The sequence below is a fragment of the Podarcis cretensis genome (genome assembly GCF_951804945.1).
Source record: "Podarcis cretensis genome assembly, chromosome: 7".
Classification (NCBI taxonomy): domain Eukaryota; kingdom Metazoa; phylum Chordata; class Lepidosauria; order Squamata; family Lacertidae; genus Podarcis; species Podarcis cretensis.
In genome coordinates, this window is record NC_137176.1 from 75,260,738 (window position 1) to 75,288,046 (window position 27,309).

Here is a 27,309-nt window from a genome sequence, read left to right on the forward strand (position 1 = left end):
GGGTGATTTCCAGATTTTCAAGAACTTGGTGTTTATGAACACTTCATTTTGTGGACCTTAAAATTGTAGCTTAAACTTCAAAATAAAACAGTCGTACAAATTTGGAAGTGAGCATCATAAAAGTGAATTTGGCTTTTAATTAAAAGGGTCAAAAGGTTGCTAGAAACATGAAAGATGAAGTAATGTTAATCTGTTTTAGTATTTTAACTTTTTCATGTTTTAAAGTATGGCTGTAATTTTTTTCTTCATTTTAACTTTTTGTAAACTGCTATGAGGTTGGGTTTTTTTTACAATTTATTTCATAAATTTTAGGAAAGAAATAAAATACATCAATCAGAGAACTGCCATTCGGCTACTAAACTGTTGCGGAGAGGGGTGTGCTGTGGGTTCAGATAATTCTCGAATTCTAAGCAAAGTTGGTCACTTGCTGTTTCGCAGGTGTGCACATTAAAAAAATGAAAAACTTCACCTAGTGTGTCTACAAAAATTGAAATGTTTCTTCCAAAGTTTGTCATGTAAGGAATATGTCAAAATAAGGAGAAGTGAGAAGCAGACTTCTTTTGTGACTGATAGGCCTAGCTTCATATCTGAGGGAAAGTTTTTACCGGGGCTTTCCAGTCCCTGGAGAAGGCATGTTGAAGTAATGCAACACCTTGTTACTGTTTGTTCTGCATTCTTTGCTAGTTTGGCTAGTGATGGTTGCTTGGAAAATGATGAACATTCAGGTCCTTCTGCCTCTGTGCTACATACCCACACATGCACACCTGTAGAAATCAGCTTTGCATGTAGCTTCTATAACTTTTAGCGTCAATTGCTCAGAATATAAGACTGAAACTGTTTGAAATTATTTTCTTTTCTTATTATTAATCGTATTTCCCTAGTTCCTGCACCCACTCTTCTCAAATGTTGCAGGTCGCTTTGCTAGGGTCACCTCTACAAATGATGACAGTCCATAATAAAGCTGTTTTCTCCAGCTATGGGAACCTGACATTTAGAATCTTGTTTTATAAAGCAATTTAATTCTTTGTGCTAGCTGATGATCTTATTTCCTAATACTGGTTGACCAGTAATCAAATTATTGCTATTCAAAAAATAAAACAAAATTCACAGCACAATCCTATGCATGTCTATTAAGAAACCAGCTCCAGTGAGGTTAAAGGAGCTCACTTCCAGGTTAAGTGCATGCTTGCAGCCTTACAGTGCAATCATGCATGTTGAGCCAGATGTAAGTCATACAGTGACTTCCAAAGCAACCACTCTATTCCAAACTTAAAAATGGAAAGCATAATGCTGGTGGTCAACAAAAAGGGTTTAAGGGCTGTCTCAAGGCAAATCTTAAAAAAATGTAGTATAAACACTGACAACTGGGAAACACTGGCCTGCGAGCACTCCAGCCTTTACCAAAGGTGTCATGGGCTTTGAAGACACTCAAACTCAGGACGCAAGGAAGAAACGTGGTAAGAGGAAGGCACGCTTGGCAAATCCACACCATGAACAACTCCCGCCCGGAAACCAATGTCCCCACTGTGGAAGGACGTGTGGATCCAGAATTGGCCTCCACTTACAGACTCATTGTTAAAACCGTGTTTATGGAAGACAATCTTACTCGGCTACAAGTGATCGCCAAAGAAGAAGAAGAAGACTCCCAAGTACACAAAACTGTATTAAACCTGATCATGGGTCAGAAATTGGGCCATTTAACTTTGGACCTTGGTAACAGAGCTATTCTAATGGGGTCACACAAAGGTTACATTGCTGTTTTTCAAGAGCAGAAGCTGGTGCTCAGGCAACTGTGCACCATCTACTCCTATCTCTTCAGACTTCCAAACTGTGCTAAACAGAACAAAGGCAATTTAGTCTGGGTCATCAAACTGCTTGGTGCCAAAAGCTAGAGCAGATGCTACACTCATATGGCTTCCATGTGAATTACTTTGTATTAGGTTGTCATCTGCCAAGCTGGATTGTCCACAGACAAACAAAAACGCACTTAGGAAAGCCGATATCCAGCATGCCTTGTATCTGTGTCCAATATTATAATGGTATCTTGGCATATCATTTAACTATGGCTTCAAAAAAATCTTTAATTGATATGACCAATCTAATTGAGAGCTTCAACACGGCTTAGATTTCAGCAACTGCCCCCTAAAGTCTTAGATAGGACTAGGAGACATCAAAACATTACATATGATGATTGGTTACTGTAAATACTGAGATGAAATAGGAAATCACACACCCTCATTTTGGTTTCCCTTGCCAGTGACTTAAAGCATAGGTGGTAAATTCATGTTCCAAAGGCTGCATCCCCCCTGTAATTTATAGTGTCCCCTGAAATCCCTCCCCAACAATTATTAGTAGAAGAAGAAGAGTTTGGATTTGATATCCCGCTTTATCACTACCCTAAGGAGTCTCAAAGCAGTTAACATTCTCCTTTCCCTTCCTCCCCCACAACAAACACTCTGTGAGGTGAGTGGGGCGGAGAGACTTCAAAGAAGTGTGACTGGCCCAAGGTCACCCAGCAGCTGCATGTGGAGGAGCAGGGAATCGAACCCGGTTCACCAGATTATGAGTCGACCGCTCTTAACCAGTACACCATGCTAGTATTAGTAGTATTAGTATTATTTCATTACTGAATTGCTTCCCATGAGGCACCCTAAAACAATTTACAACTGTACCTGCCATGTGATCAAGCTAATAATTGTACTCTAATGGGAGATTAACGGGACGCAGGTGGCGCTGTGGGTTAAAGCCTCAGCGCCTAGGGCTTGCCGATCGAAAGGTCGGCGGTTCGAATCCCTGCGGTGGGGTGCGCTCCCGCTGCTCGGTCCCAGCGCCTGCCAACCTAGCAGTTCGAAAGCACCTCCGGGTGCAAGTAGATAAATAGGGACTGCTTACCAGCGGGAAGGTAAACGGCGTTTCCGTGTGCGGCTCTGGCTCTGGCTCTGGCCATAGCAGGGATGTCATGCTGGCCACGTGACCCGGAAGTGTCTCCGGACAGCGCTGGCCCCTGGCCTCTTAAGTGAGATGGGCTCACAACCCCAGAGTCTGTCAAGACTGGCCCGTACGGGCAGGGGTACCTTTACCTTTACCTTTTAATGGGAGATTTAAATTGTCTAGCCTTGAATACAGGAACGTCCACCTTTTAATACTGGAGTCCATCTTTTAATGATGGGTGACATTTAAAATAGGAAAGGTATTAAAGTATGTTCCCAGCTACTTAAACATCTAAATGAAATTCAATACCAATAAAAAGTATATAGATTAGAACTGTTTAACTAATTCTATAAGAGTCTGTGGCTATGCATGTTGGGTATCAGTGATAGACAGATACATAGATTTATAGTTGTGTGTCTATATATCATTAATTTAGGCCAAAAGGGGGTAGTTGTCTTCCCTCCACCCCACCCCCTGAACTGCAAATGTTACCTAAAATCTGAGCCTATTCGTTTTCCGTTCTCAGGTTCTCCAGGATCTGGACACAAATTGGATGCCTGTTTAATACCGCCTTCATTTACTGCAGAAGAAAAACAAAACAATGTGAGCTGGAGATACATATTTTCAACATCTAGAAAATACCATAAAATATAAAACAGATAATAGACTGTTCCGTGGAACATGAATAAGGACACATTCCTATACCACTTACCTTTAAGTAAGCCCCATTGAACTCTATAGTGCTTACATGTGAATAGACACGGGTAGGATTGGAAGATATATATATATAAAATTACAGGCCATCATTATAAACAGTACCAAACAAATGTAAGCACAACCCCATTGTAAGCAAACTATAGGTAATTATATATTGAAAGTTTAAGGTCATGTGGCCTTTGAAATACCAAATTGAATCACAAACATAATTTCCGTCTGTGGTCTGGAAAGTAAATGTTTCCAGAACTTAAGACTCAGTGAGAAAACTGATTTAAAGTACTCCTAAATCATTATGATATACCATGCAAATCAAGGATAATGATGTTTAAGGATCACAAACAGACCAGATGAAAAAAATAATAAGCCTGATAATCAACTTCTTACTCATAGATTCGTTTACTGTTAATAACACATTAGAAAGTGATGCATTCTGTTTTATGTTCATCAGTTGCAGTGCACAACAGCTTCATTTATGCAGTTGTGTTGCTCACAGTGGTGGTGTAGCAATGCAGTCCTGTAACCTCCCCAGCTCTTCAGCTCTGAGCATGCAGCTTACCTGCTGCTAGTGCCACATGGCAGGAAGGACGCTTCAGCAGGGAACAGTCTCAGTGAATTGTAAAAATGCACAACCCATTTATTTGATTACTACAAGTTAAGCACTCAACATTGCTAGCCAATGTTTTCTAGAAGAAATGCATGCAAGTATTTGGTGTACCGACTTACATAGGAGCAAATTCCATTGAATTCAGTGAAATCTACTTCTGAGTAGGCATGTACAGTGGTACCTCGGGTTAAGTACTTAATTCGTTCCGGAGGTCCGTACTTAACCTGAAACTGTTCTTAACCTAAAGCACCACTTTAGCTAATGGGGCTTCCTGCTGCCGCTGCACCGCCAGAGCATGATTTCTGTTTTCATCCTGAAGCAAAGTTCTTAACCTGAAGCACTACTTCTGGGTTAGCGGAGTCTGTAACCTGAAGCTTATGTAACCTGAAGCGTATGTAACCCGAGGTACCACTGTATAGAATTGTTTCATGAACCACTAGATTATACATTGTGGGAAACTATGGGAGAAGGGATGGGGAGTTGGGTATGTCTGAGCATAACCCTTTTTCTCTTTCCAGTATAAAACATGTTTTATTGTGAACTTAACCAGCCATTGTGATAATTACAATCCCATGCAGCAATTCCTTTGGTTCATTTCCCCTTCATCTTCTAAGCTGGTATACAGCCTATCTTGCATGCCTAAGATAAAATAAGTATCTCCATTGCATAAGGAGCAAGCAGGGTTTGTCTCCTGAGCCTTAATGCCTTTGTCACTTGAGGAATGTGGGAACTTGGATGAGAAGGAAGTTGTTTCTCATCTGGCCTCACCTTTCAATAAAAGCACACTTTCATCAGCCTCATGTAGTTTGGCTGTTACTGTATTGGATAATACCACTTTGAACTGCAGTACTTATCCACACTGCTCAAAAGCTCCATCGTGCAAAATATTTCTCTTTCCTGAACATGCAAAGCTCAAATGTGAACAGTGAAGGAGATGGTTGAGTTAGGTTTTGGATCTGCAGGGAGGTTTCCTAATAAACATTTATACATCTGATCTCCCACCATCGGTTTGAAGAGACATTTTACAGAAGCCCTATACATTCAGCCCTTATGTACGTGTTTCCTTGCCTATGATCTGACTTCATTCTTCCTTAGGAGGCATGGGCCATTCCAAGGCTATGATATATGTGCTGAGGGGGGTGTCCATTTAGTTGTCATTTACAGTGCACTGAACACATTTATTCAGAAGTAAGCACTAGAATGTCCTATGGAACTTACTCCCAGCTAAACATCCATAGCATTGCAGGTTTACAAATAAATAAACACTTTATGTCAGTAGCTGATCCTTCACAGAGAGTGTAATGTGGTCATTCTTGTTTTCTCAGCCACTTTTTTTTTAATATATACTATTGACGTAGCCATCTTCTAATCTGGCTGGGCACGACTCACATTAAGTTTTTATGTCTCCATGTTTGACATCTATCTGTAGTTGAAGTGGAGGTGAAATTAAAGTTAGATTCCTTCAGATTGCATCAGTAATAGAGGTTATTTTCAAGTGACAAAAACTGAATTACTGTATCTCAACATTTGATTTCTTTTTAAAAAATAAAAAATAAATAGTTGGGGCAAATGTAGTTGATAAATATTCAGTACTCCTATGTATCTCGAGATGGAAGAGTATGTATGAAACATTCTTAACTTGTCCATTCGTATATTGGTGATATATCCAAATCAAAAGTAGGATGAAATATATGATGAGGATAGAAAACAATAATACATAATTTATGTTGCTATTTATACTAGCATAAGCATTATATAATATATTTATTATATAACCATGGTATGAACTAGCACATTTAAATCACACTAATTTCAATCGGAGTGAATTTAGCACATGTTTAATTTCTTACTGAAATCAATGTGACATAAATGAACAGATTGGATGTTCATTCGCTTAGTCTTCCCTCGCTTAAAGATTTCTTGTACTTCTACAAACTTCAGAGTTCAAGGAGAATCTTGACTGATTCATATATGCTACAGGTTAACACCACTAAGAGCTAATTGATGTATTGCAGAAGATTTGCTAGTGGGAAGACAGAAACACAGGAAGCTGACCTATACAGAGTCAAACCATTGGCTCAACCAGCTCAGTATTGACTACACTGACTGCCAGCGCCTCCACCCTTCCAGTCAAGGGACCTTTTTCATGCAAGCCATATGCTCTAGCACTCATTCCAAACATCTGTTCCAAAGTTGAATGGCATGGAAAATGTTGTTGCTGCTGGATGTTGTGCTGCCTCTTGGAGTACATACTCTTCAAAGGCAGGTTACAGCAATTCTATAACTTATATTAAGGCTACAATCCTAACTCAGAATCCATACTGTAGGAGGTGGTTAGGATCCAGCAGATATCCCTGTCTGCTGTCCACCACCAGTGAGCAGCTTCCACTGCCTTGGCCACAGAAAGTGCAGCTTGGTCATTCTATGATGGAAGGAGACAGGGGTGGAAGTGGGGTGTTCAAGATCCTCTGGATTCTGAGGTAGTCCAGTTCCTGGAAAGGGGGCAAATCTTAAGGTTTGCTAGCCTAATGTGTCCAGTTCTGGCCACCACAATTTAAGGAGATGATCAGGGGTCTGGAAACCAAGCCGTATGAGCAACAGCTGAGTGAGTTGAGTTCCAGGCTTAGCCTAGAAAAGAGGAGACTGAGATATGGTAGTCATCTTCAGATATCTCAAGGGCTGTCACATGGAAGATGGAGCAAACTAGTTTTATCTTGCTCCAGAGGCTAGGACCCAAACCAATGATTTCAAGTTACAAGAAAGGAGATTCTGACTAAACATCAGGAAGAACTTTCTTATAGCAAGAGCTCTAAGACAGTGGAATGGATTCCCTCAGAAGGTGGTGGATTTTCCTTCCCTGAAGGTTTTTAAGCAGAGATTGGCTGGCCATATGCCATGGATGCTTTAGCTGAGATTCCTGCATTGCCGAGGGTTAGACTAGATGACCCTTGGGATTCCTTCCAGCTCTACCATCCTAGGATTATATTACCTAAAATATTACATTCTAGGATTATATTACCTAAAATTTGGATCTAAATAGCTGCCCCATCTTTGCCACAAGCAGCAGAATTCTACAATTAAGATTATTGTATCCAATTTGAATATTAAAAATAATAGTAAAAACAACTAACATTAAAGAAGTAACAGGTGAACTAATTCTTTAAAACAAGCAAACCATAAAACCACTCAAATGCAGACAGGAAAAATGTATTTAGGGATTTTCGACAAGAAAACAGAGAGAGGACCATAGGAACTTCTTGGACAGGTCATCCCAGATATGAGGCCACCACCCAGAAGGCTCTGTCCCTGGTACTCACCAACCTAACTGCTTTCACCAGTATTCCAATTCCTGAGGGCTCTGGCCTTCCAACAGTATTAAACTTCAAGAAGAATTATTGAGAAGGTAAAATAGCCAATCACCCAGACCTTTGAAACAAAACTAGTGTCTAATTAGTTGAGCTTCTCAAGTGTATGACTCCCATGTTTTCTGTCAGACATATTTTTAATGTTGTTTTTATTTATTTTGAAATTGATTTTTTTTTTTACATTTCATTTTATTCTTTTTTTTTGTGATCTGGCCAGAGAACATATACTTTTGGTCACATGTTCAGCCATAGAAATATAAAGTGATATTGAAGTGAGTCATACTCACGAGTTAGTCATGCCCATTGATTTCAGTGGGCCTATGTTGTGTATGATCTGGTTACGTACAATTCATAGTAAATAAATAAAATCACTAAGTGGCACGGGGCTTGAAGGTATCTGGATGGGATAAGAAATTGCTGTCCCATTGCTGTTCTGTTCTTCTTGGACAGAAAGTAAAAACAAAATGACAATGTAAAAATATGATCCTGAGACAGGCAGGAAAACAGCTCTTCTTTCCCATGGGTTGAAAGACTGCCTACAAATGTGAGGCAAAGATTCGGCACAGCGCTAGTGTTTGCTAGTAAAGAAGATGTCAAGGCAAACACAGAATGGTTAATTGGGGTAGAGATTCCAACACCTTTCTGTGCTTTAGCTTAATGCTAGGGACAGGAGATAGGGGGAGCCGTTAGTTAAAGAAACAGCAACAGCATGTAGATAAAGCAAAGATAATATCTCTGGGCTTTATTTTTCTTCCCTTTCACATTTTAGCTAGCTATTCTGGATTATGCTTCAGTGTAGATAGGATACACAGTCCCTGAAATACAGATTCTTGATGACCTTGTCAAATTCCAAGGCTTTCAGTAGCCCCTATATGTGGATGTCGCTATGCTATGCCCTTTTCCTCGTGGATCTCTCTCCTTCTGACCAGCCCAACATCCATATTATTTGCTTATATTATTGCCACATAAGGGTGCTCTACAAATTAACAAACATATATCGCACAAGTGTTTATTACAACCAGTATAGCACAAGTTCTGAATAATGGGCTGCCCATAGGTTTGCAGACAACAATAATTACATCCGTTTGGAATCCAAGTATTCTGAATGACCCTTACAAAATGGTATGGCTGACTGGACAAAATGTTGAATTAGAGCTAAAATTAACGTTCCATTGGTCTTTGCAATTGTAAGTACATAGACGTTTCAAACTAATCCCCCCCCTTTTTTAAAAAAAAGCATGGTTAATGCCCATTTATCTTATGTGGCGCTGAATAGCTAACTAATCACTGTTTACAAAGTATTAAATGGTACAGCATTTTACTAAAATAATTTTTCTGCATGAAGGTTTATATATGTTTCTAATTTGCTGGTAAAATTAGAACTGCCTGCCTATAGTTATTTCTGTCTTAAAATGCAAGCAGAATGGGCCATCTCACTGTTACATTCTAACCAGTACCTAGCAATCTATTGGCACCAAGTAAATGCTGAGCATTAAAGGCAGAAGGAGGTACCTAATCACAGTAGTAGTAACAGTAGTTATGAATGACCTTATCCAGTTCAGCACATCAAGGATGGATGTTAGTAGCAATGGCATCAGGTGAAAGTGTTAAATGTTGCATTAACATGACTTTAGTTTTAGTAGCAAAATAAACGTTACGCAAATTGATCAAGCCCATTCTCAGTTCATTTGCTGTTTCCTTGTGAAAAAGAAACATTTGTTTATATTATCCTATTTCATGTTTCAAAATTGTTTCAGCCAACTCTTTTGGTTATGCAGAACCTTGAATGTCAGTATCTATTTGTACCTTCCTGCATCCATGTACCAAAAGGAAGGACATAGTAGCAAAGAGTGAAACTACCATTCTGCAATTTTTACATCTTTCTTCTTTTCTTCTCCCAGTTTATTGTGTTCCCCCAAATAGAGAACCAGCCTGCCCAATGGTCATTTAGACAACTGTATTTTATAGATTAAATAACCAGTACTACAAATTGATTTGAAAAGAACCCATGGCTCCACTGGAGTGCAAGGTCTGAAATTAATACAGTGGTACCTCGCAAGACGAAATTAATTCGTTCTGCGAGTTTTTTCGTCTTGCGAGTTTTTTCGTCTTGCGAAGCACGGACTTTGGAAAAGCTTCAAAAATCACCAAAGTCTTCAAAAACCTCAAAAAAGGCTACCACACCGCGTGCTATGAGTTGCTCCTCGAAGTCAAGTCGCAACTGCACCCCCTGAATGCACGGTTTCAAGAAAAAGGAAACAAACTTGCAAGACAACGGAAACAAACTTGCAAGACATTTTCATCTTGCGAAGCAAGCCCATAGGGAAATCCGTCTTGCGAAGCAACTCAAAAAATGAAAAACTCTTTCGTCTTGCGAGTTTTTCGTCTTATGAGGCATTCGTCTTGCGAGGTACCACTGTATTGGGAAAATTGGGAAAGGCTACATTACAAAAAGTTCCAACCAGTCAGGGCAGAAAATAATGAACTATGTGGAGCATTGATCTGATTCATTCTAAATAATTCCAGGTGTTCATAGTAAAAAAAAAAGGCCTACTTTATTTTTCCTTTATAACAAAAAGTTGAATGGGCTTGGCTATCTATGTAGAATACCTGATGCAGAAATTCCCCTGAATGTTCTCCCCATACTAAGTACGTGGAACCGATTCCAATACAGTTTTGCATATGACCAACACAAACAAAATCTGCCCAAGGTGCACACAAAATTCAACGAACGCCAATTTATCGATGAAGAACACTTGACCTTAGTCAAAAGCCTGAGAAGTGAAGAAGAAACTCAGTGTACACATTTTATGCATATAGATCATACTTAAATGTTTCAAAAGTGGTTCTACTCTGAAAAGTGACTTAAAATGGCATACAGTTGATATTATGCTTTCCCCAAGTAATCTCTGCTGGCTTCAGGTGCTAAAATTAAATATATTGATAAATATTTCCTTTCACCTTCAGAATTTTGAGCACATTTGACACAGAATGTTTACCTGCTAATGTTATGTCTACTTTTACTCTTGGTAAGGGTAAAAGAAGTAGAGCCATGGTTTATCCCTAATTTGCAGGTATCTGTGCTTACAGAAACTCATGGTTTAAGGCCAGCAGACTGGCTAATTCACTTCATCATAATCAAACCTGAATCTTCGCATGGCACTTCCTTAATAGGGACTGATCAGTCATGTGGCTCAGAGAATGGTCTGGAAGTATTTGGATGCAATTCTGTCACTGAAGCTAAACAGATCTAGCCCTGTAAAACACGCAGTGACTAAAAATGGCAGATTGTGATCACACCATTTGCCACCAGCAATGAATCATATTCACCAGGTTGCTTGTGGATCCCCTACTATCATCGCTGCTGATTGGCGCAGATTAGGAAAGACCTGGAAGCAACCTGAAGACAGATTGTCTGTGGGCCTGGTGAAACATTGCAATAAATTCCCGCACTACATTTTTGTATTTTGGTAGAAATCAATTTTTAAAAATCCAAGAAAAAATAGTTCAGCTTGAAATGAGGGTTCAAGAGGCCTCCTTTGCTAGCTCAATGCTGGTTACTGAATACCAGTTGTTGTTGTTGTTGTTTCTTCTTCAGGCACACGAGATGCTGGTCTTAGGGCATCTTGCAACCATTTTGATTTGCCTCCAGTCACCATCACTTAGTCTAATCTCTTGCTATTTGGCATAAGCGCAAAGGCAAATCAGAGTGAGGAAGGCTAGTGGGAAAGAAATACTTCCTTGTTTGCAGCCCATCCCCATTGCTGAAATTTCTTCTAACTCTGCAGCCTACAGATAGAATGATGAAGTTGAGGTGGGGGTGACAATTTGGGTCAACTTTTTAATGTGTAGTTCATCGTGTTTTGTTGAAAGTATAAAGGACTCTGGCACTATGAGTAGGGGGAAAATCAGTTTAGGAAGGTATAAAGTTTATTTTATAATATTTTACCATTTTCTTCTTCAGGCTAGAAAATAAGCAGCTGTTTCTGACTAGTTGTCATACCCAGTTCATTCTCTAATCCAGAACCCCCACAATCCTCCCCCCATGGAACATAAATGGCTATTATATCTAGTTTATTATAGCTTTCGTGCATTAATCTGCATTAATATTATATTAGTAAAAAATTTCATTATCCCTTTTTAATCAACTCTAAAAGGCCATTGTCCTAAGCACTCATTAGGGAATCAGTCACTACAAATTTAGTTGAGGTTGCTACTGATAACACATGTTTATCTGAGAAGACATGTTTAGGGATTGCATGGATGAGTGCACATATTAATTTAACTTCAAGTAAAAGCCTACTGATAGAAAAAGGGGGGGGCATTTGTAGAACTTCAAAATTTAAATTTGGAATATTCACAAAGAAAATTCACTGCAGTGATGCCATATTTGCATAAAGTCACTTCAGAGTACAATTACACTTTCACGTTCACCATGCAGACTATAGAATACATATTTAATACAGTTAAGTGCTTAGATATATGTGAACAATATTGAAAACACACACAAACAACACAGACAGCACAAACTTCACTCTTGCACTAGAAAAAGTAACAAAAAGGAGTACACTCACAGATAGAAAACTTGTTGCTGTTGTCTTTCCCTGGAAACAATTTAAATCCTCTAGATTTAAAATCTATGGCCTTTTTCACTAGTTAAGAAAACAAACAAAAACACATATCAGATAATACAGTCTAACAAGAGTTCATTTCAATTGACAGTTCTTTTTATCATGGAGGTGCAAATTAAGCATAATTGCCTTCAACAATATTGTGTACCCATAGAGAGAGAAAAAGAACAGAGTTCATTTTTTTTGTTTTTACACAAAAGGCAGTATTTATATTATATAAAAGTATACAGGAACAAACAAATAGGCATAACATTATTATTTTTTCCTGTAGCGAGTGTATGATGCCTCTTATGCAAAATTCTAAAACAAATTTAAATATTCCTGTTTCCATGTTCCACAACTGATTTTGTGTAACTTTATTATACCATTATGGAACCTGGAAAGCCAAGAATTTAATAGAGGTTCACAATAGTGTTTCCAAATCCCTGTCTCATTTAATGAGTATTTATTTCCCTTATTAAGTATCTGCTGCAATATTTTCTACGCTTTTAAAATGCAAAATTGGAACACCTCCCATCCTGGAGCAGTTTTGTATGGGATCAAAATACATTCAGGAGGACATACAAGAAAGCCATGATCATTCTCCAAAATATTTTCTGACAGTGGTGTGAGTAAAGCAATGACAATATTGAATGAATCAATATGAGGTTAGTTAATCTATCTCTCTCTCTCTCCTCCCCGCCCTCCACCAATCTGTCTATTTCTGCACATTTAAGTTTAAGATCTGTAAAGCAACTTTGTGGCCAGAAAAAGAAAACTGCATCATCAGCAATATGGTCACAAAGTTAGATCATGTAAGGATGGAAAGATAACCTATTTCCAACCTATCTGTATGGCAATCAGTTTCAGTATATTAAACTCTGAAAAGCCTATCACAGTAGACAAAAAAACCAAGGAGACTGTATCTGATTTTTTACACTGTAACTTGCAACAGAATGAACTATCTGAATGGTCCCTGTATGTTACCAGATTTCAGATTAGCACATCCTTGCAAATTTGCCCCCAGGAAGGATGAGTGAGGATACAGTAAGATGTGGTCTAAGATATATCAGAACAAGTGATGTTTCATTAGGTGGTGAAGTCAACCTCAGCTGATATCAGCTCAGATGGGATGGTCTTTCTGTTCACCTATTGGCGTGTAAGACTGCAGTCCTAACTGCACTTTCTTCCTTAATATGCTTGCACTGTATATTAACTAGGTGTAACCGTCTTTTCTATTAAAATTGCAGGGCTCCTATACTATACTAGGTCTAGTTACTCTGCCTAAGAAACCACTGGCTGCTATTTTGTGAGGAAAGCTTCAAACAGGCATGACATTTAGTGATGACACAACATAGCAGCAGGCAGATAGTCTTGCGCACATATGGGGATCTTGAGTTTTAGGTCACTGTGTGGAAATATTGGCATAAAATCACCCTATGGTTATCTCTCTAGAAGAGTTTTCTCTAAGTATAGGACATGTCCCACTATTTTGTAAATGCTGGAAGAGAGAGAGAGAGAGAAACTACAACGCGCTTCAAATTATTTTTCAAACAGCCCAATCCTACTGAGTTTAATGGGGCATGCTTCCACATACGAATACACAGGATTCCCAAAAACACAACAGAAATAACCATGGCACTGTCATAAAGGCAGCCTATGTTTAATGCTAACTCACAGTCTGTTATATCATTCATTAGAACAGACTTCCCAGGTGCCATTTGTCATCTGATAAGCATCATTATGACATCAGTAACTAATAACATTAAAAATGTGACTCTCCACTGCTTCTAATTGCATTTTATTTACCTGTTTAGAAATATAGCTAGTTTTAGTTTCTAAACTCTCCTCAAAACATTCCTGCTTTTACTATATTTTTTGCATATAATATATTTATTTTATCAATTTTTCTTTCTTTCTTTCTTTTTAAGTATATCATTGTGCAGCTGCTATGAAATAGCAGTGATGTAAAGAATATGAAAGAAAGAGATGAAACGATCACAGGAAGGGAAGAAAAAGATAAAAATGACAGAAGAAAAATAGTAGAGATGATTGCTTATTAATATAAATGGACATAAACCTGCCAAGTTGATTTCGATTGGCGAGTTAAGTATGTGCCCAAAATGAAATTCTATGTACATTTACTTTGGAGCAAATCCCAATGAGCACAGGGAAATTTACTTCCAACCAATTAGATATGTAGGATTCCGCAGCACACTTGAAATCAATGTGGTTCAATAAATGCTTGACATTGGTTGGATCATGCCCCAAGTTTAGATTACACATATTTGCTTTCAATAATATGTAAATATTTGGAATTCAACAATGCAAACAAAAAGAGAATTACATATTGAACATAGCTGTATGAAACCACTGTATGATTAAAATAGTAGAGTAAGGTTTGGTTTTGAAGTAAATGGGAGAAAGAAAAAGAATAGATTGTGGCAGGAAGCCCAGAGAATTAATAAAACCCCAAGCATAGTTCAATGAGTATTATTTTTCAAGTCTCTTGAGGTAGGAGGGGGGGGGGACCTTTTTCTATGTTTCAGTTGTGTTTAATATATAATAATAACTAATTGAAGAAAGACCTCACATTTTAAGAAACAGAACCATTTGAGTAATTTCACAGTTTAAGGTGATCATGTTAATTAGTTTTCAAAGGCAAAACACTTCAAAAGCTCCCTGTCCTATGAAAATGGACAGTTCGTAACTGTTATAAAAGAAAGCCAAATAATAAAATTTCACTCCCCACCCTGCAATTCCAGAGTATAATGATGGTAATTATGTGGCTTTATGTAGAGATAGCATGGGCAGAATAATGAAGTATGGAAGTGGATGAAGGCTTTGATTGAAAATATTAAGTGACATTAATGGTTTTGTATAGTAGTCCATAAAAAAAAAAGGCTTGGGGTTTTCTGGATTTAACACACGCGCGCACACACGCACGCACACACACACACTGACAGGAGCAGGTGTTTGGAGCGGGTCAGCAATAAATCACACAGAGTAAGTGATGTTAACTCTATATTAGATGAAACAAAGTCCACTCAGAAGTTCCAGGTCTAATGAGCACAGCAACTTTACCCAGGAGATCTTGCCCCTGTGAGGAAGTTGTGGAGTCTGAAGGTCTGCCTTCCCACAGCTGCCTAAGTCTCCACCTCCCCCCAGGTCTTTCCTAAGCAATCTAATTTGCCTGTCTTTGCTGCTCTCTCTTCATACCTCTTCTGGTTCTGGGGAACTTGTCACGACAGGACTGGGAGACTCCCTGGCTTCTTCACCAGCCTTACTCCTTTCTGCTTCTTGGACTCCCTCATCTCCTGCTTCCACTGCTGCTGCTGATTTTGGATTCTGCTCTGCCACAGACTCTCCCTGCTCACAAGGCCTGGTTACTTATTCAGCTTCTGACGCCTCCTCCCAGGCTTCTCCCTCTTCTGCCTCTGATTGTCATTCCACCACCAATCCCCAGGCTCTGAGTTCTCCAGCTTGTTCCTTCCACCATTCCTCTGTGTACAGCCAATCCACCACACACACACACACACACACATTTTATGTAGACTAAATTACAAAGGAAGCTGTGCTACACTGTCTCAAACCATTAGCTTATCTAACCCCATAGAATCCACAATGACTGGCAGCTGCTCTTCAGGGTTTCAGACAGTAGCTCATTTCCAGGCCTAACTGGAGATGCCTGGGATTGAAACTGGGGACATTGGTATGCTAAGTATGTGCTCTACCACAGACAGTACCGGAATCATTCCCACTAGTACTGTGGAACCTTGGTTCTCAAACTTAATCCATTCCAGAAGTCCGTTCCGAAACCAAAGCATTCCAAAACCAAGGTGCTCTTTCCCATAGAAAGTCACACAAAATGGATTAATCCATTCCAGACTTTTAAAAACAACCCCTAAAGCAGCAATTTAACATGAATTTTACTATCTAATGAGACCATTGATCCATAAAATGAAAGCAACAAACAATGTATTGCAGTCACACAATCAGTCAACCAGTAGCTGAACTGGGTTCTACACAGTCACAAATAAAGAGCTGCAAAAACGCAAGATAAATAGCAAAAACAGACAGACCTCAGTGTGACACTCAAAATGGAAGTGTGGCACTCAAATTGGAAGCGAAACACTCAAAATGGAGCACATTCAGCTTCCATTTTTATTTTTATTTTGCAAACTGGAACACTTACTTCTGGGTTTGCAGTGTTTGGGTTCCAAGTTGTTTGAGTGCCAAGGCGTTTGAGAACCAAGGTACCACTGTATGTGTGTGCAATATAAGAGGGAAAAGAAGATATGATTTGCTGCGCATCATACAGTATATGTTCTGCACTTTTTCCAACCAAAATTGCTTCATTACATGGCAATATATTTAACATAACTTTTTGCTTGAGCTCTATTGGCTGCTTGAATAAATATATTTTCGGTCTGGCTTACAATGTGCACACGATATGATCTAGCTCCCAATGTAAATGGACACTAGATGGTCATGTTCTAGAACAGATTAGTATTTTTCAAAACACCTAGGGCTGACATTCTATCATACAATGTCATGGACCACTCATAGATCTGCTGCCTTTCAGGTAGCACAAGTCAGTCTGTCTGCCAGTCTGTGTCACATCTTCACCAAAGGGGGGCAGTGTGTTCCACCTGCCATTAAAATATTTAATGCCAAGACAGTTGCCCAATTCCTGTATGCCTCCGCTATCTGGAGTGGAGGACTAACATCTGAGCTAGGCTAAATTTTTCAGGGCCTTTCTCCAAATCCTCAGATGTTCCACATTCAGTCATAGTTAGAAACTGGGAAATGCCCTCTACTGACAAGGACTTAAGGCCAGTGTTTTTTAAACTGAGCACAGGATTACGCCTACACTCGTCTCAGGATGAGTACTTCAGCTGCTGTCCAAGCTTAATGCCCCAAAAGCTGCTTCAATTGGTTTTTCCTGAGCCCTTCTCCCACATATGGGTTATGACACTGCTCTTAAATCAGTAAAACAAAGACTGTGGGATATTGCCTTCTGCGATCTGCAGGCCTGCTTATACCTGTTCACCAAGTGCCATGAGTATAGAGTATGTCAGGTTATTTTACACAGTTGAATATTTAAGCAATTTGGCAGTTGCCAATTATTGCAGACTTTTTACTAAGGCTGGACATAATGTGTTTCCCTCTGAAATGCTCCAAGGTAGATTTGCTGGGGTCCTTTATTTCACAAGATTATGTCCTTGTACTAACCAGGAAGTATAATGCACAAAGCACATTCTCATGTCCTGTCCTGTAAACTATATAAGCAGGGCCGACAACATTTGAATAATTCACTATTGATTCCAGGTAAATCTGCCCAATTCTATGCCAAGCTCCTACTAGACGATAAGATTCCCTGTGTGACTGCGAGTTGCCAAGTTTGTCTGAAGTGGTCAGGATAAGAGATAAAACAAACATAGTCTTATGATATGTCCTAGCAGTCTGTGAGCTTTTAATGGATTTCACATGCACTGAATTTTGTCTTGCAAGTCTTTGGACTGCAATAAAGAACTTATTGATTTAGGCAGGTTTTAACTCCGCCGCTGAAATCAATGGGATTTTATTTGTGGCCAAGCATGCACTGTGACACAATGGGTCAGTGTGTCTGGCTGTTAACCAGAAGGTTGTCCACACAGAGATGGCTGTGGGCAAGATTCCTTATGTGGCAGGTTCCCTTCCAACTCTACAGTTCTATGAGTCTATGATTCTATGAAAGCATATATAACACAAACAGAAACACATAAAGCTACTTCAGAAAATATAGTGCAAGAGGTACAGAGGGATGGAAATGAAAACTACAGAATTTGGCTGCAAGCTTATTTTTGCCCTGATCATGTTCTGCTGCACTATGAAAAAAATATTTGCTCATGTTCATTAATAGTTTATTAATTTTTTTAAAAAATAACAAACAAGAAATCTAAAAATATTGCAGTGCTACCTTGGGTTAAGTACTTAATTTGTTCTGGTGGTCCGTTCTTAACCTGAAACTGTTCTTAACCTGAAGCGCCACTTTAACTAACAGGGCCTCCTGCTGCTGCCGCGCTGCCGGAGCACGATTTCTGTTCTCATCCTGAAGCAAAGTTCTTAACCCGAGGTAATATTTCTGAGTTAGCGGAATCTGTAACCTGAAGCGTATGTAACCTGAAGTGTATGTAACCAGAAGTACCACTGTATATCATTACTAACCTGATTCCTTTCCACCCCACCAAATGTAACCCCCATACTCAAAGAAACAAAATCTGAAATGGATTTTTAAAACAACAACAACAAAGGAAACTGAAAGTATGTCCGACTATAGGAACGGATAATTTAAGTAGAGCTATGCTTACTTAGACAATACAAAGTTAGATCTTTAAGACAATACTGTTTCCCCCCTGTGCATGGTCTGTTATACCAAAAGTTTAACAAGGTTGTGGACTCTCCTTCATTGGAGGTTTTTAAGTAGAGGTTGGGTGGCCATCTGTCATGGATGCTTTAGCTGAGACTAAATGACCATTAGTTGGACTAGATGACCATTGGGTCCCTTCCAAAATGTGATTCTACAATTCTAATATCAAGGATCATATCCAATGTTGCACAAGCAGACTTGTTCTTGTGCAATGGAATCCCACCTTCTCCCCCCCCCCCAACCAGCTCCCCATATTGTACCAAAATCTGCTTTGGAGGGATGGAATTCCTAGGAAGCACCTTATTCCTTGGATATTAGATTGTTTTCTTCTTCTATTGTACTAAGGTCCTGAACTGCCATCATTGTGTGGGGAATTACTGGATCTTATCTCTGATGCTTGCAAAAAAGATGATTGTAACATGCTTGGAAAATGATTATAACATTTTCATTAACAACAACAAGGTACCCTTGAATATCACTCTGGAAGCAACACTCCAATAACTGATTGCTCTCGTTTGGCAAATAAATAGTTTGGCCAGTCAAAGCAGAGATACACATCAAAGAAATGAGCAAACGCCTTTGTATCAACTGTCAACCTTGAAGCAACCCCTTTCTCATATGCAAATAGCCCATTGAACCTCTGTTGCCAGTTCCATCTGTAAATATTACAATAAGCTTCATACTGGGTTATTCATTTATTTTGTTTTAAAATATTTATACTTTACGTTTTGAGGGGGAAAATGTTTAAAATATTCATTTAAATAGATTTCTAAATGCAGGATTTTGTGCTGATTTTTTTTAAAAATCCAAGGCAGACTTAACATAATGAGAGAATGGATTTTCTGAAATCTCCCTGTCAAGTTTACCTGAACAGATTTTTTTTTCCTAATTCCCATCTCTCTCCTTGGTATCAACAATACTTGCATTTGACTTATTTTAATTTTGGTTAATTTAACTTCTTTATTTTTTAGATTTCATAGAGATTTTATTTGCACTTAAGATGTATAAAAATGGTTATAAATTGTTAAATAAACAAGAAAACTAGGATTTATACCAGTTCCACTAAAATGATAGACAATTCTCACATATTTTATCCATTAATATACAAATTACTATATGCATAATATTATGCAAATATACAGGATATGTAAAGTAACTAGCACATAATGATATATGTAGAACAACTGTTTAAAAATAGTTATCTGTTAATATTGTAGATATATAGCACCTGCTCAGGCTTGACTCTAATGTGTGTTATACATATAATATATGTATTTTAGTGTTTAATTTTGCATACAGTTAGGCTTTTCCCCCCAAAAAACAAAATGAAAACACCCCGACAATGGCTTGAATGTAAGTGGCCACTTGATGCAAGAGGCATTTTGAGACAGGCAAAGCTGGATTAGGTCAGAGCCACAAAAATCCATATGCAAAACTTATTAAAATAGATCTCACCCCCCCCCCCGTGTGTGTATGTGTGCGTGTGTGTGCAAGTAAGTAAGTAACACAAAATATCAAGCCATGTACCCCACATGATAACATCCCTAAAATTATCATATTGTTACAATCCGCAATTTATTTTCACGGGGCAGTCTATTACAATGCTTGACCATGTATTGATCCAATTATATCTCTACCATTACTTTTTTTTAAAAAAAAATAGCAAATAAATAAATAAATAAACATTCTAAATATAATGCACAAAATATTCAGTAACATGGCTCAGATGAAAACTAATCCAAATCTGTTTAATACAGCTAGAATCATGCTACAAATTATTATTTTTCTCCCTATACTGATTTGGCTAATACTCAGCTCTTCTTATGAATCAAGCATATTTAAATTTGATATAGAACTTTGTAATATACGTTTCCTCTTTCTTTTCTTCTTTATTCCCTTCCTTTCCTTATTTTTTCTTATTATCTTTTAGATTAGTGAAATTTTTATTGAATCTTATGCAGAAAATGTTCGATAAAAACTGGTTATTAAAAATGCACCTCTTTACTCAGGATATTTGTTTTAAATTCAAATTAAAGATTGCTATTTTTGAGGTCTTTTTGGATTGTAGACCTTCCCTCCACCAGGACCAAGTGGTGAAGGGCAGTCTATAAGTAAAACAACAACAAAAAAACACACAGTAAACAGATGGAGAAAACATGATGGTCCCCATGCCCCCCCCATGTAATTACTTTTGTAGAAATCTGAATGTCGAAATAGTTGTGTGGGCAAATGAGGCTAAGGAAAGTTAGGACTGAGAAGAAGCAAAATGGTTCAAGAACAGTAGCAGCCAAAAAAATACAGTGGTGCCCCGCAAGACGAACGCCTCGCAAGACGGAAAACCCGCTAGACGAAAGGGTTTTCCGTTTTGGAGGCGCTTCGCAAAACGAATTTCCCTATGGGCTTGCTTCGCAAGACGAAAATGTCTTGCGAGTTCCTGCGGGTTCCCCCCCCCCTTTTCCCCTTTTTCTAAGCAGCTAAGCCGCTTATCAGCTGATCCGCTAAGCTGATAAGCCGCTAAAAGCTAAAAGCCGCTAAAAGCCGCTAAAAGCCGCTAAACCGCTAATAGTGCTAATCCGCTAAGCTGTCAATGGGCTTGCTTCACAAGATGAAAAAACCGCTATACGAAGAGACTCACGGAACGGATTAATTTTGTCTTGCGAGGCACCACTGTAAAAGGCACCAAAAATGAACAACCAGTTACATATTTCAGCAAGTAGATCTCCTGTATCATTTTTATTTATTTTTCAAAGTGATATATTTGGAAAAACTTTATAATGCCCACCTATAAACCCTGGTACAGCATCCAACTTTTTGAAAACAAAATAGCTGATGCTTCTTTCTCTGTTGGCTAGGATAAGTAGCATTTAAGGAGCATTTCATTCTCTGCCTTGTACAGTAAGTAGTACTCATTCCTTTCTTGATTCCATACAGAAAGAAATTGATCAATGACTAGCAATAAATCAGACCAAAAAGAGGGAAGAAAGAGAACTCTTGCTTAGCTTGTCATCTTTCTTTAAGAAATGGAAGGGCATCACATTTGTCACGCCGCACCAGTTCAGCAGTCCATTTAATCCTATTTTGTCTCCGCGCAAGGTTATACACATGTAATTATCAAGAATTCTGCACACAAGAATTCTCTTCCTAATCCTATCAGCGTGTGGTTGATTTCTTGCTCAGAGCATGAATGTTTTCTCTGTCTTTGTTTCTATAATTTTATCTATTTCTAGAGGGAGAGAAAAAGAACTACAGTTGAATACAGCTGCAGTTTCATATTTAAGACTTACAAAACACCAGAGGCATAGTGGGCGGGGGGGGGGGATAATAATAATAAATAATAATAATAATAAATTTTATTTATACCCCACCCTCTCTGGCCAGAGCCTGGCTCAGGGCTGCTAACACCATTAAAATCACAGTAAAAACATTAAAAAATAAAATAAAATACAGGTTAAAAGGGAAGCTTTTAATATTTGATGTATTACAATATTTTAATATTTTTTGGAAGCCGCCCAGAGTGGCTGGGAAGGCCCAGCCAGATGGGCGGGGTATAAATAATAAATTATTATTATTATTATACATTATTATAAAATGCAATTTAAAATGCAGCCTCATTTTAAAAGTAGCCCATAGATCAAAACCATAAGGGGAGGGAAACATAAGGGTCAGACTGAGTCCAAACCAAAGGCCAGGCAGAACAGCTCCATCTTGCAGGCCCTGTGGAAAGATGTCAAATCCCTCAGGGCCCTAGTCTCTTGTGACAGAGCGTTCCACCAAGTTGGAGCCAGTACTGAAAAGGCCCTGGTCCTAGTTGAGACCAATCTAACCACCTTGCGACCTGGGACCTCCAAAATGTTGTCATTTGTGGACCTTAAGGTCCTCCACAAGGCATATCAGAGTAGGGAGACCATCGCCCTGGGCACAGCTTTTTTTTGGGGGGAGGGTACACATCCCTCACAAAACCCTGCCCCGTGAGCAGTTGCATCCTTCTTGTGGTGCTCTGTAGCTGGAGGACACACCAGATCTCGGCACCCAGCAAGCCCAGCACTGCTTTGAGCCCTGCCCTGTTGTGTCCTTCTCACACCACCCTCCAGCTGGAAGGCACCGTAAAACGGATACAACAACTCACAGTGCCCTGTGAGTCCAGCACCATTTTTGCAAGTCTCACAAAGTGATGCTAGGCTCCCAGGGCGCTGTGAGTGTGTGCTGGGATTTCTGACTACGTGCTATTTGATGCAGCTTCCCACAAAACAATTAAGAAGTTGGCCGAAGGCCAAGAAGACTGAGCAGAGGAAGTTATTCTGCCTAGAGATATGGAGCCTTGGATACAACTCTGCTAATGATCGAGGTCCTCACTTAGGCATGACGACTCATGACCTTCTTTGCTGGATAATTGGTTGGTCAGTGTGATGTTCTGAGAGTCGTTTGGAGTTTGTTCAGTAAGAGAGTTAAGATCCGTGTCTGTATCCTGTATAGAGTAACTTGTAGAGACTTCTGTAAATAATAAACACCTATAAGTAACCAAGTTACTGGTGGCAGCGTCATGTTCCTGCTTCATCCTTCCTGTCTGCAACTGATTGATTCTGGAAGTCTGCGTATGCTCTACTATATTCAACTGGCTTTGGCTAAGATCCTGCAACAGGTTATAGTTGTGAAACTTCAATAGTGTGCCCCTCAAAGCAGTCAGCTGACTGTGGTCCCCACTGCGCGGTTGGCCAGTTGGTGGAGTGTGACCCCGCATTGCTCCAGTGGCTGGGGGTCATTCTGACAGTGCACTGCATCCAGCCGCCCAAGCACTAGCGGGGAATGCTCCATCACTGCTTAACACATGCATGTTATCCCTAGAAATTCCTTTACTTCTTAATGACACGTGTGTAAAATGCTGTGGTAATGCTCTATGTAGTTCTAACCAACAGTCACTAGTTTCTGATCGCTTGTTTATGCACCAGGTGCTAATATGATGAAGTGATGGACCAAGGAAACTCAAGCTTGAATCCCTGTTTTGCCAATCACTCTCCCGCGAGCTAACCTGCTTCACAGGATTGGTGTGAGGCTAAAAATGGAATAATTTCAATCTATACCATCTTTCAGAATGGAAAGGATGCAAACGAAACAATCTGATCTAAATGCCCACAGTATTTGTATGTGAGTTTGCCTCACAGCCTGTATCAGCACAACCAACATACAACACAAATGTGTTCTGAGGCTACATTATAATTTTATATGATAAAAACATTAAATAAATAATTTGGGTTGTACCCAGGGATGTCCATGCGTAAGCAGAATGGTCGTCTTGCACATCAGGACTCACCCTTCATCTCCTCCCCATCTTTAGCATCTTAATAATCATATAAATAATTTCCCTACTTTCTTCAGGGTCCAACTATGCTGCATTTGTAAGTCCACAGATTATGGCCCAGAGCAGGGAGAGCCAATTTGGTGTCCTTCGGATGTCATTGGATTATAACTCCCATCATTCCTGACCACTGAAAATGCTGGCTGAGGCTGATGCGAGACAGAGTCCAACAACATTTGGAGGGCACCTCAAAAATACTTCCCAATACTGAAGAGAATGGGGAAAATACAATCCCGCAGAGCTATATTAACGTTGTACACTGCCCTGGGATATTTTGATAAAGGACCAGGGCTCCCCCCCCCCCCAGCCAGAACTCACCATTACCCATTATAAGAGAACAACGGAGGCATTCATGGTGAGTTCCAGCACCTCCTTTTCTAGAAATATAGCATTGTAAAGGGCAGTGTATAAATTGAATAAATAATAATAATGATACAAAATAGCCCTTCAGAAGTTTGTGAATTGTCATTGAGTGTTTTGTTCTGTTTTTCATTTGGCTGCATGTATTATTATTTTTTAAAATGGCACCCAACATTGGACTGGAAAATGTGTGTGCGTGTTACATTTAAACTTGAATGCGGTAAAATGAAACAAAATCTTTGATATTGTTTGGAAGGTGCCTACATTGCCAGGAAAGACAACTGTGAAAGTCCTCTGTGCGGGGATCAACAGTCAGGACCCACCATATGCTTACACAGAGAGAACGTTCCAGCTATCATTGACATGCATCCACTGGGATGGAAACCCCTGTGGCAAAAATCTGTTAAGGAATTAAGCTAACAGAGAAGTTAAGCGAGAGGGGGTGGGGGAAACAGAACATTAAAGGTGGAATTTAGCAGAACCAGTGTAACAGAATTATTAACTCAGCAGCCAAAAAAAAAAACCAGATGCAAAGATGTGTCTGCATATTGTACTATAAGAGAATGAACATAGAGTTGTGGGCATGACACAATCAATGTCTCCCACTCAAAGTCCAGCAGCCAGGTCCCTAAATACATGTATGCTAACATTTTCAGATTTTAAATCTGCATACTTTTCTTTTATAAAACAACACAATGCTAAATACTTTAAATCAGTAAAATCAGCACATAAGATGCAGCAGCTAAAACAAGAATCTTGAAAAGAAAAGAGAGCAAGAATGTAGAGATTCCACAGAAGATAAAGGAAAAGTTGCAAATATATGGTATCACCAAAGCCAAATGTCTAGACAGAGGTGACAGGAAGCCATAAACTTCCTAAAATTAAAGGCACAGAAATGGCAGTAGTTAATGGTCAGAAAAAAGGCACATTGCACAAGCATTTTTCCTTGGTATGATTTGCTATTGAAGAACTCTATCCTCTAGAACTGTTCTCTATCTGCTCCTTGAATAGTACACTATTTACCATATTTGGGATTATTACATACATACATACATACATACATACATACATCCCACTTTGATAGAGTTGGATCCAGAGTTAAGCATGAGTAATGGGGTTGAAGGAAGCTGATTTGCCTGCTACTAAGTCCCATGGTAGACCTCCAGACTCCAAACTGTTCTTCAAGAGGGCTGGGGCCCATTTGTGGTTTGTGCAACTGGAAGAATGGAGTTCCCCCAAGAATCAGGCAAAGGCAACTTCTACAAGTTGGAATTCTACTAGTGGAAAGTGCCTCTGCATGATTTGGGGCCATCCCCTTTCCCTATATGCCCTCTGGTCCACAGCCCACCCCATCCAGCAGGGTGCCCTGAACCCAGTGAGCGTTTTTGGTTGGCTAGGAGGGGCTGTTGTAGGGAAAAGAGAGTGGCAAAGTCAACTTCCATCAGGCCCATTACCCATGTTTAACTTTGGATCCAACCCATTCAAATATGCATTATTCTACTGAGGAAAGGGACTTCTCAGTAGTAGTGCCATGACTATGGTATGCATTTCCCAGGAAAGCATGTTGGGTTCAATTTCAGCGCCTGCCAAATGGTTTTTGTTTTAAATTTCTCAGGACTTTTACTTTGACCTGTTTATATCTCTGCTAATGACTTCATGCTGCTTGTAAACTGTTCTTTTAGAATGTTCCTCAATTGTTGCACTTTTACTTTCTTTTATAGGCTGCCCTAACAATTTATTTTGAAAAACAAGGTAAAAATACGTACAAAAGATTTCAAATTATGGGACCATTCCCATAAAACCTATTTTTAGATCAGGCTGTACCATTTCCTTTAGTTAAAAATTAAATATTTTACCTTTGTTATTTTACATATTAAGTAATGCATATTTAACTTAAATGGCGTTGCACTTCCATAGTATTTTTAATATTGTGATTCTTGAAATAATCTTAAGAATAAGGAAGCATTTTCTGAAGATGTTCAGTTCTGAGGCTGTATTAATTAATGGTCTGTTCTTTGCTTCCTTCATTAAGGAGCATAACGGGGCAAGTTAAAACTGACAAACTGAACAGCACTATGTTATTGCCATTTATATTTCAGTATCTCTCTTACTCTGCCAAATTTACAAAAGTGTTATATAATTTGAAATCGACCCTATTTGCTTGAACAGAGTCAGTTCCCCCAATATGGCTGTCATATGGCATCCACTTCGTGGTAGTGGCTTATCTGTACAATAAGCTAATTTTCTGTGGCCTTGATGTGGAAGCTGTCTTCCTCCAATATGAGCATCTCTCCTACTTTTTAGAAGGACACCTGGATTTCTAGACACAGATCCAGAGTCCCAGTGGCATTTAGTACTCTACTTCCTAGACCCCGAATGCTGATCTCATCACTTCCAATTTTTCTTGCATAACCTACCCTTTCCTACCCTTTCATTTAGGGAATCGGGGGACAGGAGTGGGGGAGAATTAGTGTAGGCAACACATCTATGGCTGTAGACTAAATGGGCACAAGAAAAATAACATCCAATACCTCTATGTTTAACAACTGCAAGCTCTTTAGGTCTTTCTATCTGCTCAGCATTTCTTGGTCGTCTTCTTGTACTTTGGGTAATTGCTGGTTGAAGGGAGAGCGACTCCTTGGAAGTGGTGAGTTCCAGATCGGATTTTCTGAGATTCACAGCTTGGACTCGCTGCTCTTCGGAAACTCTAGGGCTGGTGACAGTAGTAACACTGGATACAGTAACATCATCAGATGTGCTAGCAACCGTAATATCACCAGCAGTTGCCGCAATATCCTCCTCTAACTCACCAGTGCAGGCAGTTTGGGTCAAAGTGGAAGAAGAAGAACCTGTGGGACACACAGTAGCACTGGATGCTAACTTTTTTCTTTGGAATTGTGTATTCTTTTCTTTTCTTTCTTTTTTTTTGCTCAGTTTAATCAGATAAAACGTCCCTC

At 39.2% G+C, this 27,309-nt stretch overlaps 1 protein-coding gene across 5 annotated transcripts in view; it reads right to left on the minus strand.

The window, feature by feature from the left end:
- Positions 1-27,309, minus strand: part of CSMD3 (CUB and Sushi multiple domains 3) — a 592,920-nt gene that overhangs the window by 307,769 nt on the left and 257,842 nt on the right. For 2 of the 5 annotated variants that reach the window (XM_079984060.1, XM_079984064.1), the window contains exons 7-9: positions 26,884-27,201; positions 12,192-12,269; positions 3,424-3,511 (exon numbers count right to left, since the gene is read on the minus strand). In XM_079984060.1, coding sequence (XP_079840186.1) covers positions 3,424-3,511; positions 12,192-12,269; positions 26,884-27,201 — 484 coding nt within the window. The remainder of the gene's footprint in view (positions 1-3,423; positions 3,512-12,191; positions 12,270-26,883; positions 27,202-27,309) is intronic. The other 3 variants (XM_079984062.1, XM_079984061.1, XM_079984063.1) reach the window with 3 other exon arrangements.